Here is an 18,511-nt window from a genome sequence, read left to right on the forward strand (position 1 = left end):
AAGAAAAAACAAACACAACAACAACAACAAACCCCAAACCCGGTAACTCTTTGTTAGGCGCCGTGTGTGTAATTACCCGGTAATCAAAGCCGATGCTCGAACAGAGAGAGGGAAACATCGGATGGGCGAAGTTCAGGCCAATTAAAAGACCCGAAATCGTTCTCCTTTTTTAAGATGAAAGTGATTTTTCAAGACAGTGGTACATCTGAACTACCGGAGGAGGGGAAGCGCTCCCGCCGTGCTGCTGGCTCCGCGGCGGGGATGGGCGGCGGGTGGGGAGAGCGGCGTGTCCGTGTCCCCCGCGCCGCCCGAGCCATGTTCTGGCAGCGCCCGGCTCCCGAAAGGCAGGGGAGAGGCAGCGCGACTGTGTGGGAGCTGGGCTCAGCCTCCCTCCTTAACATAGGCTCGTCCTCTGCATTGCATCCGAGCTTCAGCGATTTGCTGTTTGGAGACTGCAGATTTGCATAGCCCTGCTCTTCGCAAGCATGGGGTGGGGGTTTGGGGTTGGCTTTTTTTTTTTTTTTTCCTTCCCCCAGCTTCTTTCATAAGGGTGCACTATTCTCCCTGAAAACATCCTCGGGTATTACTGTCAATAGTCAGACCACTGAGATTGCCGGAGCAGCCTGATTATTGTCTGGCGGCGTGTGCGAGTGTGCGTGTGTGTGTGTCCGTGTGTCCGTGCGCCGGGAGAGAGCTCGCTCGGTGAGGGCTTCACCGGTTTGGAGATGAATGGAGGGAAGAGCAGCAGTTTGATTTTTCTCTGCTTTCCCAGCGCTGGCTGATGGAGTGGCATCCCCTTTTTTCTTTCTTAGCAGAAATGTGGCACGATTGGCTACACTGTGGATTACTGAGGATGGGGGAATGCTTGGCACTCTCGTAGCCCTTGCAACTGTGGAGTATTGTTAATGAGCACCAGCCCCGGGAAAGCTGAAACTAGCGATTGTTTGAGCGCGGGGCTTTTCCCCCTCTTCCACCTCTTTCCGAAGGCTCTGAGCTGCCTGGATTCTCCGTCTCTGACTATGTCTCGGATTGTTTTGGGTAGAAGAAGACCTGGAGAAAAGGATCCTCGTAAGCTTTCCCAAAGGGAAGAGATGGCTCGCCTGGTGCGGTGAGCTGCCGCCAGCGCCGTGTGCGTGTGTGCGAGCGCGCCTCTCTCCAAACTTTGCCTCCTGTGCCGCGGCTGCTGCTCCTCCCGAGGACGCCGCGGGCCGGCTCGCCGTGCGCCGGAGGATGGGGGGGCTCCTCAGGGGCAGCCCGGAGCCGGGACCCGCCGGCAGCAGCGGCGGCAGCAGCGCCGGGGGCCGCTTGGCCCTGCTCTGGATAGTCCCGCTCACTCTCAGCGGCCTCCTTGGGGTGGCGTGGGGCGCCTCCAGTTTGGGCGCTCACCACATTCACCATTTCCATGGCAGCAGCAAACATCATTCAGTGCCTATCGCTATCTACAGGTCACCGGCTTCCTTGCGAGGCGGACACGGTGGGTTTGGACGCCGCTCGGTACCCTGCACGGTCGGGGGTGCCCCGCACCCCGCAGAGGTCAGGTGCGGGCTGCGGGACCCCGCGGGCCGGGGCTGCTGCCGCGGCCGGTCGGAGGAAGAGGAGGGCGGAGGGGAGGCGGGAGAAGGAAGGGCTGCGGGGCCGGTCCCGCCGGGCGGGGAGCGGGCCCGTCCCGCCGCTCCCGGGGCGGGGCGGGGGGGTGGTGGTGGGGCTCGGCTGGCCGCCAGCCGCCGGGGCGGGGCGGAGGATGCTGCTGGGCCGTCCCCCGAGCTGCGCGCCCCGCGGAGCCCCGGCGGGGTCGGCGGGCGCGGAGGGGGGAGCTCTCCCACAGCCCTCCGCTCCTCCGGCCGCAGACGGGGCCGGCTGTAAAGCCCATGCCGGAGGCGCCTCCGTCGCCGCGGCCCCGGGTGGGAGCGCCCCGGGTGGGAGCGCCCCGGGTGGGAGCGCCCTGGCAGCGCGGCCCCCCCTGCCCGGGGACACACGCACACGCGGGAGCGGAGCGCCCCGTGGCCGTGGCCCTGCGCCGCGGCGGGAGGCGGGCAGGGCAGGGCGGGGAGGGAGCCCGTGTGGTGCTTAAATTGCCGGTGATGATCGTGCTCCTTCCGATTCATTACCGCGCTCGAAAGTCGGTGAACTAAAGCAAAGGTCAGCTAATTATACAGGGGCTCGGGGAAGAAGTAAGCGTTTAGACACTGAGAAGGGGAAATAATAATGCCTACCGTAGCGGCCGGGAAAGGGACAGAGATAAAATTATTTGCAGGTGCAAATGCGTTTTGCTTAAGGGTTACGGTGCCCCGGTACTTAGTTTCTGAAGTGACAGGAAGCTGCTTCAGCGCCCTTTAAATAGCCCCGTTACAGTTTTTCTCGTTCTTTTGGCATGCATACGTACGTGAACCTGTACATAAATACACGCAAAATCGATATGCATATGTTCAGCGTTACCAAAGCTGTGAAAGAAAGCGAAGCACCAGACTGTGCTTTAAGGATTTAAAGCCTCCCTTTGTCTCCGAGGGAGGAGGAGAAAAAAAAAAAAAAAGAAAAACCTTTGTTGGCTTCTGATTAGATTATACAGCTTCATTCTTCATTTTCTCATCTTGCCTTGCTTCATTTGCACGATCATGCGATGTCATTTACAAGCTTTGCAAAGTAAAAACCAGATCTTGTACTTAACCTTTGCATCCCTGTGCAAGATGACCTAGTTGCAGGCACGAGGTTGTTAGGATTTATTGGATTTTTTCAGTGATTAACAGTGATAGCATTAGTGGGTAGGATAGTATTGTTTAGCTGAAAATCCCCACTGTGTGCTAAATATCCTTTAATACTCAACTGCTAGAAAAGGCAAAGTGCACAGAAATGGCTTTTCTTAAGCATTTTGTTAATTTAAAAAAAGTTAGATGTCTGATCTAATTAAAAAAAAAAAAAAGAGGCTGAGAAATTCAGGCCACCACTCTTCTGTAGTGCACTGAGGCAGTGCAAGATTGAGAATGCTGCATATTCCATACCGTATGTGCTTAGAGGGGAAAATTAAAGAGGTATGTCTGTGCACATCATGTACATGCTTATTATCATTTTAATTCCTGCCCATATGGGGATATCATTTAGGGGCTTGCTATGAATTTGAGGGAAGGCTAAAAGAATGAGGGCAAAAGAAACATGGTTATAGAGGTGTCTGCTGCAATTCCTTAGAATGCGTTTTAAAGTCACACCTTTTGCCAATTTTTAAAAACATTGCCTTGGACCCAATCAAAGGGTGATGGTGCAAAAAAGCAGCTTTCTCAGGACAAACGAGTCTTGTTAAAGAAAATGAAAGACGAAGTGGTGGAGATGCCACTTAAGGACTTCATAGGGAAGCCCAGGAGCCTCTCCAGAAGTTAAGTAGCTGATTTTACAAAATGAAGGATGTTACATGTCATAAGAAGGTATTTCAGAGTGTTTACTTGATAACTCTCAACATCTTTGCTTTTCTGTGTTTATCAGAAGTTCTACTACCTGACAGTGTTTTAAAACATCTAATTCCTTTTGTTATTAATTCTTCAGAGAGGTGTTCCCATTTGCTTCTGTAAGCATGACAGAAACATTTCTCCTTCTGGCTGAGCAGGGTTGGACATAGCTCCTGTGGAGCCCATCACTGCATTGCTAAGCATCAGTCAGAGGGAACTGGGTGAGGGGTGGGAGGGTGCTTATTCCTGACTCTGGCATCAGAGTGTCCTTCTCCAGTGTCCCCAGCCCAAGCCGGCTCAGCCAGGTGAGAAGGGGAATTTGATTCTCAGGCTTGTATCCTCCAGCATTAGCTCCATTCAGTTTAGCAGTTATTCTGTTCTAGTCTAATGCGATTGTACGTAAATGTTGCAGTCTTCGTGGTGACCTCGTATCTGTTTTTTTTTTTTTTTTGTTACTTTGCCAGCTTTTTGTAGCACCATACCTGTTAAAAGTTGAAAAGAGCTTTTAGGGAAGGTCAATTAGTCGATCCCCAATAAAAGCATTGCTCTCTAATATTGTGAAGCAGAAGTGTCAAAGGAAGGAGAAATGATCAGTTTGCCCAGGCATTCAATAAATGTCACCACAGTCCTCAGATATCCACACCCTCCTCCTCCTCTACCCCTGGCACCCTCTAGCCCTGCCACCCCCATCCTCTCGGGAAACACTTTGGGTTTTTTATTCCTTCAGTTTTCCTTGAGCCAACCCAATTCCAGTTAATAGTACAAGCAAAGACAAAAACCCAGCATGGTTGGTTTTTTTCCACTTCTTTTGAAAAACCAAACCGCAATCTTGCTGCTAACACACTCGTCAGGTAATTTTGCTGGGATTTTCCTTAGTGGTATGATCTCATGTCATTTTAGTGGACAGTATTGTGCCTCACAGAAACATAAACAGAATTCCAACCAAGCAATTAGCTCACCCTGTTAAACAAAAAGTAGTTCAGCGCACAGTTTTTTTAATATACTAAAAGTAAAAACTAAACATCTTTCAAGCTTGACCAAATGATTTTTTGTCTTCGCTTTCTGACTCTTATTAAACCTGGGAAGGTGAAAGATGGTTGAAAGAATCGAAAGTTTAGCCACAGGAAAGAATAAGAAAATAAATCTCTGGATCATGACATTGGCAGCATAAAGAGAAGTACAGAGAAGTGAGAGAGAGACTAATGTTCACAAATACAAGTCCTAGGCTGCTCAGTGCCTGCCAGTGGTCTCTGCAGCATGTGGGTTATTTGATGATTTATGTTCATATCTCCTTGCTCCGTTTAAGAAGGCAGCTATTGCTTTTGTTATAGCTGTATCTACCATGCAATCTTTTTTTTGGAGTAGATAGAGTAGCTCATACTGCAGTGCCTCTAGATTACAAAAACATGGACTGTCCATGGCAAAGCCCACATAAAAGGAAAGAGATTGCAACTTTCTCAGTAACTTCAAATGAAGAAAGGCAGTTTCTTTAAGAATCCAGAAACATGATGAATCATGTGTGAAGTGAAAATTGCATGTTGAATAAGTAAAAACTTTAAAGTGTAGCTGCATGGATGGCTGTCACCATCCTCATTCACCCCTTCCTTACTGCAAACACCTCTTTGGTCTCTACTGGGCTGGGCCTTTTATTGCCCCCAATTCCTCATTCCATTACCACATGACAAGTATAGTGTGCCCATTTCTTCCAGCTATTTCTTCTTTCTGTGCTCTCAGGATCTTGTTGAGGCTGCTTTCTGATAAATATAGATTGATTCTGGGGTTTTTAAGTCTGCCAGAATAGGATCCAGGAGGTGACTAATGAGATCTCCATGTTAGTATGTGCATGTGCTTGGAAAGAAAAGGCAAAAATAGGGAGGGAATAGGATCAGTGTGCTCACAGGCAGAACAGAAGGAGCTGAGCAGCTTGTGTAGGGGTTATGCATTTAAGGACCTGGGTTAACATGGTGTCAGAAGGGGTTTGACTTGATGTAACTTATGACTGAGATACAGACCAATGGTTTAGGGGGAGCAGAGGCAGTCTGAAATAGCAGGAATAGGGTACTGGGGCCAGTTATTAAGAAAGTGGTAGTTTGGGTTGGGAAGTGCTAGGGACCTCTGTGGTGGAAAAGTAGAGGGATTTAAGCTGTTGAGCAGAGGGTGTGTGAAAAAGTGCTTCAACACCAAACTTCCTGAGCAGGAAGAAAAGTTTGTGGAAAATGAGGGCTTTGGGGAATAAAAGTTGGCATGTTTTGGAGATGAGGACTGAGGCTGAGCACAGGGATGGTATATTACTGAAGTTCACCTGCACTGGATCTATCCATGTTATGTCCATTTAGAGAGATTTCTGTAGCAGAATCACCATCTCTCTGTTACTGGAGTGTCAGGCTGCAGGCTGGATCAGGCAGTGAAGATGCCCATTGAAATCCACAGGAGCTTTTGCTAAGTAACAATAGCAGGACCAGAATCGCAACACTCCAGTAAAAGCTTTTATACCACCACGGTGAAAAATATGACCAAAACAACTTTGAAAGATGTGATACAGACAGCACTTTTATCTGTGTAAGAAAACTGCAAGGAAAGACTTATTAGTGTAGGTAAAAATAATTGATGGCCTTTTGCCTTTTTTTTTTTTTTTTTAAATATACTGGAACTGCTATTTGTGTGTATAACAGTGAAACAAATATTTTTGGGGGTAAGGGTAAATGGAATGGCATTTTTCAGTTAGAATGTGCTTATTATGTTGCAGAAAAGGGTTATATTTTGATTAAAACATCAAATGTAAATGTTTCCAGATGTTCAAGCATTGTTATACAATGTGATATTAGAGGTAGAAGTGAAAAAGTCTCATCTTCATGTTATAATTGCCTATTTTTATAGAGAGAGCTTTAAAAATGTTTTTTTTTTCAAATGTGTTTGTATATCGCAGTCTTCTTGTTTTATATCTCCTTTTCATTCACGTATTTTCAGATACTTACTAGTTCTCCTGCTCTGAGTGCTTCTGACACATAACAGACATTTTTATGTTTTAAGAATGTAAAGCATAGTAGCTTTCTCAATGTCTTTAAATTACATAAATTTTATACCCCTTTCAAAATTTCCAATATGCTCCATCAGTTATTATCCCCATCAGCTGCCAAAGTATTAACATCAGTTGGAGTAAAATGAATAACAAAGCAATTTCAGTCAGCATAGTGGTTAATTGGATGTGCAGTTAGACATGCATATTAGGAAGTGCAGTTTCTATATTATTATTTCTGTCAATATTGCTTGTCAAAGAGGCATAGAGTCTTCAACAGTATTGTGGGCAGTCTGGAGCACTATAATCAAAAGTGGAATGTTGCTCATGGATTTCTGATAAGCATCTTTATACAAGCCCTACTGCCTTAGTACATGCACAGCTATTGATTGACTGGGGTGCCTTTACAAGAGCTAAATAAATAACAAAGCTCTGTTGTCACTTATCAGCAACACCACTTTTGCCTCAGCCTGCGGTAACCATGTTTTTCTAGATTTGAAGCATGTTTTATTGTCTTTTAATCAAATACTCTTTGAAATAAGTTATCAGAAGAAATTAATTTAACATTCAATACAGTGTACTTCCTGCTGTTTCTAATTTTCAAAGATGGATTTTTTCTGATAGCAAGAAGTTGACTTGGCTTTAAGGGAAATTCTGTCTCTTCATTTTAGTCCAGAGAATTCTGTAGACAAAACTCTGGTTTATCACTGCTATGCCCAGTGTGAGTAAGCACAACCAGTTCTACAGTCCTCATATTTTCTCAGCTTTCTCACATAGATAGCCATTACCGTGGTTAACCATAGGATGATATGCTTGATTTTCAACAGATCTCATAGCGTAGTTCACTGAAGTTTGCCTTTTGTCTTCTCCTCGGCCAAAGGTTGCAATAGTTCTTAACCTTTCTGAGCAATGAAGATGACATTACTGACCTCTTTCTTGTCTTTCCCCAGTATCAGTTGATTTTTCTCCCTGTTATTAAGTTTGAGGTCCTCAGGCCTGCCACAGTATCTGTAGCAAATTTTCTAAGCTCACAACTTCTTTTCTAGTTTGTAAATACAGTGTAGGCAGAGCTGATAGATCTTGCTGTGATAATAAGTTGACTTGTGAATGTAGCTGTGATTATAAGTAGAACGGTCTGATTTGATGAAATTTCAAGTATATTATAAATAAAGATGCTGTTCTATAAAGTTAAAAGTATCAAACATAAAGAAGAGAGGCCATGTTCTTACCATCACTTTGACACTCTTTTTTTTCCAAATAGCAACATGGATGGCTGGAAGTAATTGTCCTCCCACTTTCTCATAACTTTATATACATCCGTGCACGAGCGTGAGTGCACACACATACGTATCACAGATGTTTCCTTACAATGAGAAAATGGTCCATAGTGTTAAGCTGAAAAAGAAAGCATTTCGCGAAGAGTTGAAAATGTTCAAAAATATTCAGTGACAATATTTGTTAACCGCAGATGTAATTGGTCAGAACAATGTAATGAATTATTCCCTTCTCCTTAGTTGACAGAGAAAATAAACTAGTGAAAATAAAGTGGGAAAGGAGGAGGGGAGAAGTAGTGCTGCTGGATATCACTCCACAGAGCTGGGATAAGGTGGTGGGGAGGATGCATGCTTAGAAGCAGTCACCATCTCTGGCCCATGATTAGTGAATCACCATAGAACACTGTAGCATTTGGCTCTGAATTTCTGTAAGCACTAAACTGGCCAAATCCATTAAAATAGCCCAGATTAAGGGTGTAACTGGTTCGCACGCTGTAGGTAGGATAAGAGTAAAAAAGCTTTACCACTTCTGGGGCTTGGTTGATAAGAAAAATGTACACGTACAACAGGTACATGGTATGTGTGATCCCAAACCTCAGAAGGCAAGACAAGATTGAAGTTGAGACAGGGTTTACCTGAAGAGGTGAGGAATGTGCATAGTCTATGTTGGGTTTTTTTCCACATATTTGAACTATAAACAGCACAATGATGAGTCTTCCTTTTAAACACATAAATAGGTGTTTCCTGAAGAGTTTGCTGCTCAAGCAAGGAGAGATGGAGGGCTCAGCAATAAAAGATTTTCTCAGATCATTCTGCTGTTCTGGGGCCTTAGCAGGGGATGTGCTCAGACACCTACTGAGAAATGACAGAAGTGTTAACTCTCTTTAGCTCTCTTTTACCGCAGCTGTATCTGCAAAGAAACGCCAACATGCTTCTAAAGCAAGTTGACTGCTTTCCAAATATGTTCTTTTAGTCCTGCGTATCTGCAACTGAGTTGGGGCTTCTCTAATTTACTTCATTAATTCAGCTCATCTGCAATTGTAAAATAAAGAAGAGCAGAGAATGACTAGGCTTGGAGAAACTTCAAATAAACTCTGAGAAACTTTACCCTGAAGAAGAGTCAGATGTAGTCTTAATCCATGTTTGCATTGCTGAATTACTGGACTTGGTTGACTTTCTCAGTGACCGCAGCTCTAGAGCCCTAGGAAGTAGGTGGAAAGATGGGGAGAAATGTCCTTGGGCGTGGCTCCTCCTCACTGACCAGTGAAGATGAGGAGATGTGAAGGAACTGAGGGCTAAAGAAGACACTGTTTCTGATCATTGACCTGGGCCTGATTTGCTCTTATTGCAGTCAAGCACAAAATTTCCACTGCATGATTTGTTGTGCCTCTGTTGGATATGATGTCCCTCATGCACGCTGCACTTCTGATGTGGTCCTCCTCCACCAAAATAATGCTTTTATCATAATAATAAATGAATCATTACAAATAATAACGCAAACACGTGTATTTTCAAAGTAGCTTTGATGCAGTTAGTGGATATGTTCACTTTATTTCACATGACAAGAATTATGAGGGAGCTTTCAGCAAAAATAATGAATTGCCATATTTATGGAAAACATATGAGCATGAATTGAATCATGCTGTTATTTTGGGTTTGGATATTCAGTGCCACAGAGACGGGTTTAGGAGTTGTGACAAAACAACAGATGTGAGATTAGCCCCTTTGGCTGTGTCGAAATGGATGCGTCCTAAAATCCTGGTATCCCAGTTGGTCAGAACATGCTGTGGCTCCTGTCCAAGCCACATCTTTCCACCCATGCTCTTCTTGGGCTGGTCTGTGTTTGCAGTTTGCCTTGCTGTGGGTTTTAAACCTACCTGGGACACGCATCCCAACCTTGGCATTCAAAGCAGCTCTCAAACACCACGGCTGATAATTCTAAAAAAAAAAAAAAGAAATGCTGTGAATGTCCATCTTCCTAAATAACCTGTTATATCAAGTGATGTTAAATAAAACATTATGCAGGCAAGGGAAGGTGGGGGAGAAGTCTACCATTATTTTATTGCCTGGAAGTTTTTCCAAGCAATTTTTTATTGCTTGGGAATTTTACTTAAGTTGCAGGAGTATGACTGCTCACTTAACACCCTATCAATGAGAGGACTTTATTTTTCCAAGTACTGTGGTTAAGAAACATGCAACATGGTTTCATTAGAAATTGTTGGCTAGAATGTGTTATGTATGAGGGTATGTAGGCCAAATGCTCATTTTGCCTCTTCTGACTTCTAACAGAAAACCAGGCTTTCGCTAAGATTGAAGCCAGAATGGCTTTTTATAATGGTAATTTTTAACTTTTGTAGAAATCATCTTACAATAGCTCATAAAGTTTGCCTTTTGTCACTGTCATGGTTCAGCCTCAGTCAGCAGCTAAACACCACTATGCCAGCTGCAGTGAAGAAAATTAACTCTATCCCAGCTAAAACCATGACAATCACTCACCACAATTTGACAGCTTTAGCTGTTGTCTGACATGAATATAGTAAAATCCACTGTATGACATTTAGAGGGGGAAGTTGGTGAAGAAAGAATAGTAACAACATTATTTTGCAACAACAAAGGCAAAACCAAACATTTTAATGTGAGATGTTTGAATATCTTACAGTGCAAGACATTGCAAAACTGTAGTTAAGGATGCAGATAAGAGAAGTTGTTGGCCTGTTAAGACAAATAGTGGTCTCCAATTATCTCAGACACTTGAATTTCACTTTGTAGCTGGCAGTGATTTCATGAGTTGTATGATTATCTAAATGAAAATGCAGTTTGTACATAAGTGTGCAGGAGCTTAGTTTCAAAGAGCCTGAGGTCAGCAAAGGTAAATAATTAAATGGGGAAAAAATGTGATACATCTGCTAGATATCTATAGAGTCGGTTACTTTAGATATGGCAGTTGTTAACGCTGATATAAATTGCAACTGACTCAACTGAAGACTGCTCAGCTCCTATCTATTTGTTGTACTTGTAGGATAAAATTTGCCTGTCAGGGGGCTTATGCCTTAGACTTTGGGAAGGCAGGTTTCAGTGCAATCTGTGTATCTCATATGGCTTTTGCTGGCACTTGGAGTAGGGACAAATGTCACTGTTTCAGTACAAGGTCACTGCTGGAGACATGAGAAAGGGTCATCATCAGCTGATCATTGCAAGTGTGGTGTGAGTAAATAAATATGTCACGATTTTGCAAAGATTTTCTGTTTGTTTCAAGTCTTTAACTTGATTTCTGCTGGCTATTTGATAATCACTCTCCTCTTTTTTTTTTCTTTTTCCAAATGTAATTATTTGAATTGAAAGAAAAACCACCAAAAAAATTTTCTAGAATAAAATTTACATATGCATATAGTTTATGGTTGTACTTTCGTCAGTTAATTGCCAAAGTATAGTTTGGAAACAAGGAAAATCAGGGAGAAAAGGAGCAGTCATTATTGCTAAATGATACTTAGTGTAAATCAGTTCAACATCGTTACCCCCTCCCTATTTCTGTCATGTCGAAAAGTGGAATATGTACATTAACCCATGTCAAAAAGTGGAATACATGCATTAACCCTTGTCCTGCATAAGCAATGGTATCTCTCCAGCACTACAGTGTATCTTGGCACTAGGCTTCTCTGGAATGGTTTACTCCCGTTTCACAGAGAGGAGATGAAGCATGGTAAATCAGCTTCTCATTTGTGTTCCCTCTTGAATGATTCAAAGGAATCACACAGTGGTCAGATTGGCCATCTGAAAATTCCCTGTGTCTCTTGTGCACTTGCCCGTGATGTAAGAGACGTATCTGGGGCACGGCCAGAGTGTGTAACACTCTGTTGTCAATTGGCATAGCTTAAAGCAGATTCCATGCTGGTTTAGCGTATGCCATGCCTCAGTCATGCCACCATAAGCAATTCATTGGGTAGTGCTTTTCCCACAGCTGTGTGTCAAACAAAAAACTAAGTGCAGCAGAGGTTAAGGATTATTCTGTTCAGCCTTTGCTTGTGCTTGTTAATGAGTAGCCATCCAGTTTATTTCAGGAGTACACAGCTTTACCTATCTAAATGTGACAAGCATCCAACCATAAGTCACACAGCATCCTGAAATAGGAAAAGGAATTAAACAAAGACTCGCTGAGTTCCATATTGCTCTTTCATTCTTTTGTTTTGTGCTAATAAAAAGACCCAGAAGCATTAAAACAATGTACTAGTTACTGAACAAATACCTTCCTTCCTTCCTTTGGTACGTAGGTTGTACTGTGGGATTAATAGAACTGATTTGTGAAGAAAAAAAAAAAAGGGTGGTGCAAAGAAATTGGGGAGGGGAAGGAGAAGAGGAAAATAGGTCAAGCAGGCAGAGCATACCTTTGTTTAAGAATAAGAAGTAAAGAAATATATTCCCACATGAAAATCTGTGGGGTTTTTTTTTGTTTTACAGGGAATACTTTCTCTGTTATTTGGTTTGATTTTTATAGAGCTATTGTAATTATTTTAGATGTGGAAAAGGCATAAAATACTGATCTTTGTGTCTGCCCAGTACACAAAGCTTAGCACTCTCATGCCTTCATAGATGAGACTTGCCTGTCTTTCGGTGTAAGTCAAATCTTTTCAAACTCCCATCAGTGCTTGCATTTTTGGGGCCATATGGGGGGCAGTTCCCTTAAATATTGTTCTCTGTTTGTCCTGTAATTCCAGTTGCTCATGGTATCTGATGTCTATTAAGTGAGAAGGGCAGTCATAATGCATTGAGTCTAGATTTGAACTGGTGGCTTCGCATCATGTCATTTTGTTTTACAGATGCTGTTTACCATTTAAACGTTCCCTCTCCAAGTAATTGCTCTGGATGTTTGAATGTTGGCATCAGTACGAGAGGTTTTCTCTGTTAGTGAAAGTGAATGGGGTGAGGATTTCGTTCAGCGAAGAGCTATCTAGCTTTGTGTGAAAGGATTAGTTGCTTTCATATGTTACTTTAGGACTGTTAGGATAATTAGCAGTTCATCAGAATGATTTCACAGGTCATTATTTGTGAGAATGACTGGGACAAGGCTTTTTAGTTTGCAGTGAGTCTGTTGATTTACCATGTGTAATGCCAGTAGATGCAAAGAGTCAACAGTCACAGAGCGAAGGTCAGCATTAACTTTCTTTTATAATTTCATAGGGTTTTTTTGAGTAATACATCATGTCATGTGTCTTTTATTTCTTATCTTAGCAGATGTTATAATTTTTAATATTATTTTCTTGTATTATGGTGGCGTCTAGAAATTTGTCAGGGGTTGTGAGCTCATTGTGCTAAGCAGATGGATTGAATAGAAAAAGACAAGAAAACTGAGGAAATAATCACTCTCTACTGCTGACAGTACTCTCCAGGGTAGGTTTCAAAATAGCTCAAGAGCTGTGTAAAATTAATAAGCTGTTCCTCATGTACTGAAATCCTCTTTCATATTGCATTGGCATGAAGGATCTCTGTAGAGAGGAGGGGCTGCAAATAAGGTTTGCCAGAGGATGGGGTTGAAGATTGTCCCTGAAAGTCCAGATTTTCCTGTGAGTCCAATGGATGAGTGCACACTAAGAATATGCATAAAAGTTGTCTGGATGGAATTTGTCCACTACAAAATCTCTGCATCAATGAAGTCTCCTTAGTCCCTCAGAGCAATGTTTATTAGGCATAAAATTTGAATCAGTGTCCTTTTGTTTCTTTAGCATCTTTATAATTTTCTTTACTGGTAGCAGAAAGAGATCAGAAATCAGGGGGCACTGATCTTACCTAATAGAAACTTAAAGTTAATGAGTTATTTTTGTAGCTTTTGGAGGTGCTAACGTCAATTTGTATTCTCTGATGTGGAAACACATTCCCTTGGACTCCAGATTTGCAGCGTGGCATGAAGTTTTTGATTTTGTTATGACATTTTAAAAATGTTATTTTTTCAAACAGTATATGTTCGGTGCATATATGCAGTAGAAAAACTAAAACTAAAGATGTAGCACTGAATCATAATTAGAAGGGAAAAAATCATTACCTGTCATGGAAAAAACTCTGGAATAATAAATACCACTGGCACATTTTACTGCTATCATAAATATTTATTCAGCACATGTCCATAGGCTCAATTTATTACATCATATTCACTTAAATGTGTTTATGAAACGATCCTTCTGCACACACATACATTTTATCAAATTTTAGATTTCCTTGATTAATGGCACAGACCTTTTTTGCTGTGTGGCACAGTCTGTCATACCTCTAATCCAATTTTTAAATAAAGGTATTCTTAGATCATCTTATAATAAGGCTATTCTTCTTGCTAGAGTTATACCTCTTTCGCTTGTTTTCTTATAGAGTGGACTAAGATTTAATAGTGATGTATTTCCTAATAAACATAGCTGGAGGACAGCTTCTTCCATTATCTTAGATATACCTGTGTTACGTCTTCATTGGAACCCATTAAATATTCTTGGACAATCATTTAGCAATATATAAAATGTTTCTTGCCTTTGATTTCAGCAGAGGCATCAATCCAAACGTTCTGGGCTATATTGCATAATTGTCAAGGGAGTTAAATATGCACAATGAAGGTACAGGAGTTAAAATTTACTGGTGTACATCTAATGTTTATAGATAACCCTGTTAAAGAAGTCAGGATGCGTTGCCTTGTTCAGCCATTCTATCTTAATTCTAAATCACTGTTGCATTGTCTCTATGTTTTCTTTTGCAGTCAGTCAGCCAAAGACCCTGTAGAACATTTACCTTGCAGTCTTGCAATTTTAATTATCTGATCGAGTGTAGTAAATTCTGGTGAGGGTAAAACCAATTACAATTTCTCAGTAAGTTCATGCCTTAATTAGTAGTCTTCTAGGAAATGGAAACCAAGTTTGTAGCAGATTTGGAAGCAGAGGACTCTCTGGTTCCCTGCTTTTCCTTTGCATTTCAGGCTTGGGTCTTCAGGTAGTCTCATCACAGGCGCTTGGTGTTGCTGATTCAAATTTCAGTCAGTGAACTTGTTTTAGTTCTAATCTGAATGCACACAAACTGTTGCAGATTCACAAGTATAGTCCTATGGATAGTTCATTAATGAAGTTAAAATGATTTATCTGCCCTGTAGTATTTCTCATAACAGTAAAACAATGCAGGTGCATATAGTGTATAAATGCAGGAGCTGTCCATTTAACCTGGACCTTCTACAAATCTAGATCCTCTGCATTATATGAAAGTAAAATAATCAACCAACAGTAACAAGCTCTGATAGAAAAAAAAAAAAGAAGGAAATGAGACTCACAGCTACAGGCAAACTCATCTAAGCTGAATGCCCTTAATCATACATCGTAATATTAAACACCATACAGAGGAAGAACCTCTTGGCCACCTCCATGGGAGACAACGTGCACAAGAAACTCTCTCTGAAAATAAGAAAATTATATATGGGTTGACTTCAACATTGTATGAGGTTTCTACATAGTGCATACAAAGCAGCAGTTAAGTGAACCTGGTTCTCACCTAACTCATGCTGCTGTCAGCCATGGCTTTCAGGCCACCATTTTTCATTAGGCTTAGCTACAGCGTGTGTCTATACCAGTAGATACAGAGGGGTGCTGTCGACTGTGGTCTAGCATTAGGTGCCAGGAACATCTAGGTGAGATCCTTTCCTAATAGAGATGGTTGGAAGCTGTATTTTGCAGTGTTTAATGGACATACCTTCCAGGAAGACTGCCAGTTCAGCTTGATATCTAAATTGCTTTTTACAGCATTTGTGCTGGCAGATCTGTTGAAGATGCAGGACCCTTCAAATGCCTGTGAGGGTTGTCTAATCAAAGTTCTGATTGAACCACTGGATAAAATATGCTCTTCATTTTCATGAACGCTGAAAGTAGGAGAACATTACTGGTATGCTCTGCTTTCAGCTTGACCAGCATCCCCAGCTGGGAGCTATGGTGGGAAGCTAATGCCACGCAAGGCATGGACAGTCCTGTTTAATTTAAGAAAGCAGACAGAGAGCCTTCACTGCAACTAAACAGTTGTTTATTTTATGAATTTTTTGGATCACATGTAGCAGTACAGTCTTTAGTGAATAAAAATTGTAAATGGTAAACACTGCTGCCAAGATAGTAAAATGAATTATCCATGAAGTGAAAGGTACACATCCTGGAATCTTATCCAGGTATTTTTAGCAATTTAAAAGATGTCATTTTATATGCTGGGTATTTCTTAAATGTTCCATTAAATTGAGAACTCTCTACATAAATGCTAATTTAATTAAAATGTCTTTGTATCTTAAATATAAATGAAAATGACAGGCTAGAAGCCTTGCTGAAAGTTTGCATGGACCTCTACTTATGCATAACTTTTCTCATCTTCTGCAGCACTGTCTTTCTTTTTTTTCTTTAAATGCACAACATACAAGAACATTTCTTGTCTTTTTTCTTCTAAGATTTCTTATAACAGAATACTTTTACAGGCCACTTTTGCTTTCAAAATTAAAAATTCCCCCACAAATATTTAGTAAGAATAACAAAACACAGTGTTTTAACTTGGTAGGCATGATGATGATACCAGTTGGCATTTAGCTGTCCCATATATTAGTTCATGCATGTGAAACAAAATGATTATACTTACAATTTTTGGTAATTTACCCAGTTCCTATAAGGGAAAATTACTTTAAATGGAAAACAGTTATACATTGTGGTTTCTTTTTTTCTTTTACGAGGAATTCTTTATTGAGAGAAGAAAGTAATGCTTCACCTCCTATGTAAATATGCTTTTCTAAAATAAACCACCTACATAAGGGCCAAATCAGTCTTCTTCAGGCCTGCTGAATGAGCTAAGTGGGACCCCTAAAGGAAAGAGGACACTGCAGGAGAGGATGGAATTCTTTATCCACAGGATTGTCTGGACATACTGGATACACCAGTTTCTTCACCAGTGATATCAGCCCCTTGCTAAGAGAGTTGCCTAGTTGTGTGATAAACCTTCAGCTGTCTTCAACTATAATTTCTGACAACCTGTACTGGTTTCAAAATTACAGCCCTTTGGAGCAGAATAGTATTCAGTCATGCCCACACATGTGTGTATATATGTGCGTGTGTATATATTTTGCTTTTAGTAAGATACAGCAAGCATTAACACAATTCTGCTACTATGCATTCTACCTCTTGAATGTTAAAAGAACAAAAAAGAGATAACTGATGTAGCTATTCCAATGGAATATTTAATGAGCCAGGTTTTGATCTCATGTATCCTTAACAATTAGACTTTATTTACCTGTGTTTAGAATCTGTTATCTTAGCTCAAAAGCTGCCCTCGTATATATGGGTGTGGTTTTAGCTGTCTGTAAGTCCCAAGTAATTGCATGAAGGTATTCACATAGAGTATTTGACTGGCACGACAGGCGTTAAGCACAGGAGTGAGAGCAGAGATCTCCCTGTGCTCTGGTGCACTCCCTATGGTACCTCTGGGAAGTTAGTTTTATTTTCAATCATTCTCAGGCTCCTCATATATAAATTAAGAATCCCTCTCTGCCTCCTATAGGGCTGGTAACAATCTTGATAAATTTTTTTGTGAATTCATGCATAAGGAATAATATTCTGTAATTGTTATTTAAAAAGGGATTTACTTATATTATTCTTAGGTCAGGCACTTGCAACATTGTCATCTGCTGCTTTAAAATATGGCTAAGCCAAAGGGTCAGTGACAGCATCAGGCTGTTTTTTCTTCAGAGATTCTAATGTCTTGTTCAATTCTATGGCAAGAATATCTCATTTCCAGTTCTAAAAAAGCATTTTCTTGTCTAAAAAGAGAAGGCTGCAGAATGTATTAAAATATGAATCTGGTTAGTTACGTTTCATGTCGCATGTTTTAGGCATCTGTGGGAACGATGCAGTAGCTGCTTTGTTCATAAAATTCCCATTGATATAGAGGCATGTTTGAGACATTAGGCAGAATTTAGATCCAGATCTCCTATGGCTGAACTGGCTAGAGGTAAACCTGTAACTACAGCATGGTTACAGAGCAATACTGACAAATAATTACTGTTTCAGGAAGGGAGACAAATATTATAATTTCTTATGCACTATTAGTACCCATGCTACCCTTGTCTTGTGTACTGTGGTCAGAAGGATCTTTTCACTTTTGCTCCTCTAGCTGGGGAGATTTTGAAGTGCCTGTATAACCTAAAATTCTTTTTTACTTTTTTCTACTTCTGTTCACAATCAACTTCTGTTGTCATGGGTATTTAACACAATTCTCTGCATAGAAGAGTCATAGTCCTGATATTCTTTTAGCAGAAATAATGAAAGTGTCACCTGTGTACCTTGTTCAAGGCTCGTTTCCATGCTAGGGTCAGAGAAAGTGATTTTTCCACAGCAAGTGAGGTAGAAAGTACTGTTTTCAGGTTCCATAATCAAGACAAATACAACTGCCTGTCGCCATGCACCATATATTTTCCACATTATAGTAATGGATGCACTGCTGCCACCTGCTATGTCAGGACTTCCAGCTAATTGGAATAAGTTATGTGTGTTCCAGTTACTCTTACGGTCTATAAAAGGCTGCTTTGTCCTAAACTATATAATAATTTTTGATGGATTTCCTTATGGTAGCAGATATTGTTGTACTCTGGTGAGAACCATTGTTTTTCACAAACACAGGTGTTTTCTGCACATATTAAGGCCTTAGAGATGATTCTTTCTACCGAGTTTATGCTAAGGCGTAGCATTTTGTGTAGGTGATATGACCCAGATCCAGGTATAGTAAATCCTGAAAGGGACACGAATAGATGT

At 41.4% G+C, this 18,511-nt stretch overlaps 1 protein-coding gene across 28 annotated transcripts in view; it reads left to right on the forward strand.

Moving 5' to 3' along the window:
• Positions 1-18,511, forward strand: part of NRXN1 (neurexin 1) — a 726,997-nt gene that overhangs the window by 444,563 nt on the left and 263,923 nt on the right. Inside the window, exon 1 of one of the 28 annotated variants that reach the window (XM_075088642.1) lies at positions 470-1,474. The exons of 24 other annotated variants lie outside the window; for them this stretch is intronic. In XM_075088642.1, the coding sequence (XP_074944743.1) occupies positions 1,231-1,474 (244 nt within the window). In that variant the 5' untranslated portion in view covers positions 470-1,230. Of the gene's footprint in view, positions 1-469; positions 1,475-18,511 lie in introns of those variants that run through there. 3 more of the 28 variants (XM_075088640.1, XM_075088639.1, XM_075088638.1) reach the window with 3 other exon arrangements.

This window comes from Phalacrocorax aristotelis, chromosome 3, assembly GCF_949628215.1.
Source record: "Phalacrocorax aristotelis chromosome 3, bGulAri2.1, whole genome shotgun sequence".
Classification (NCBI taxonomy): Eukaryota; Metazoa; Chordata; class Aves; order Suliformes; family Phalacrocoracidae; genus Phalacrocorax; species Phalacrocorax aristotelis.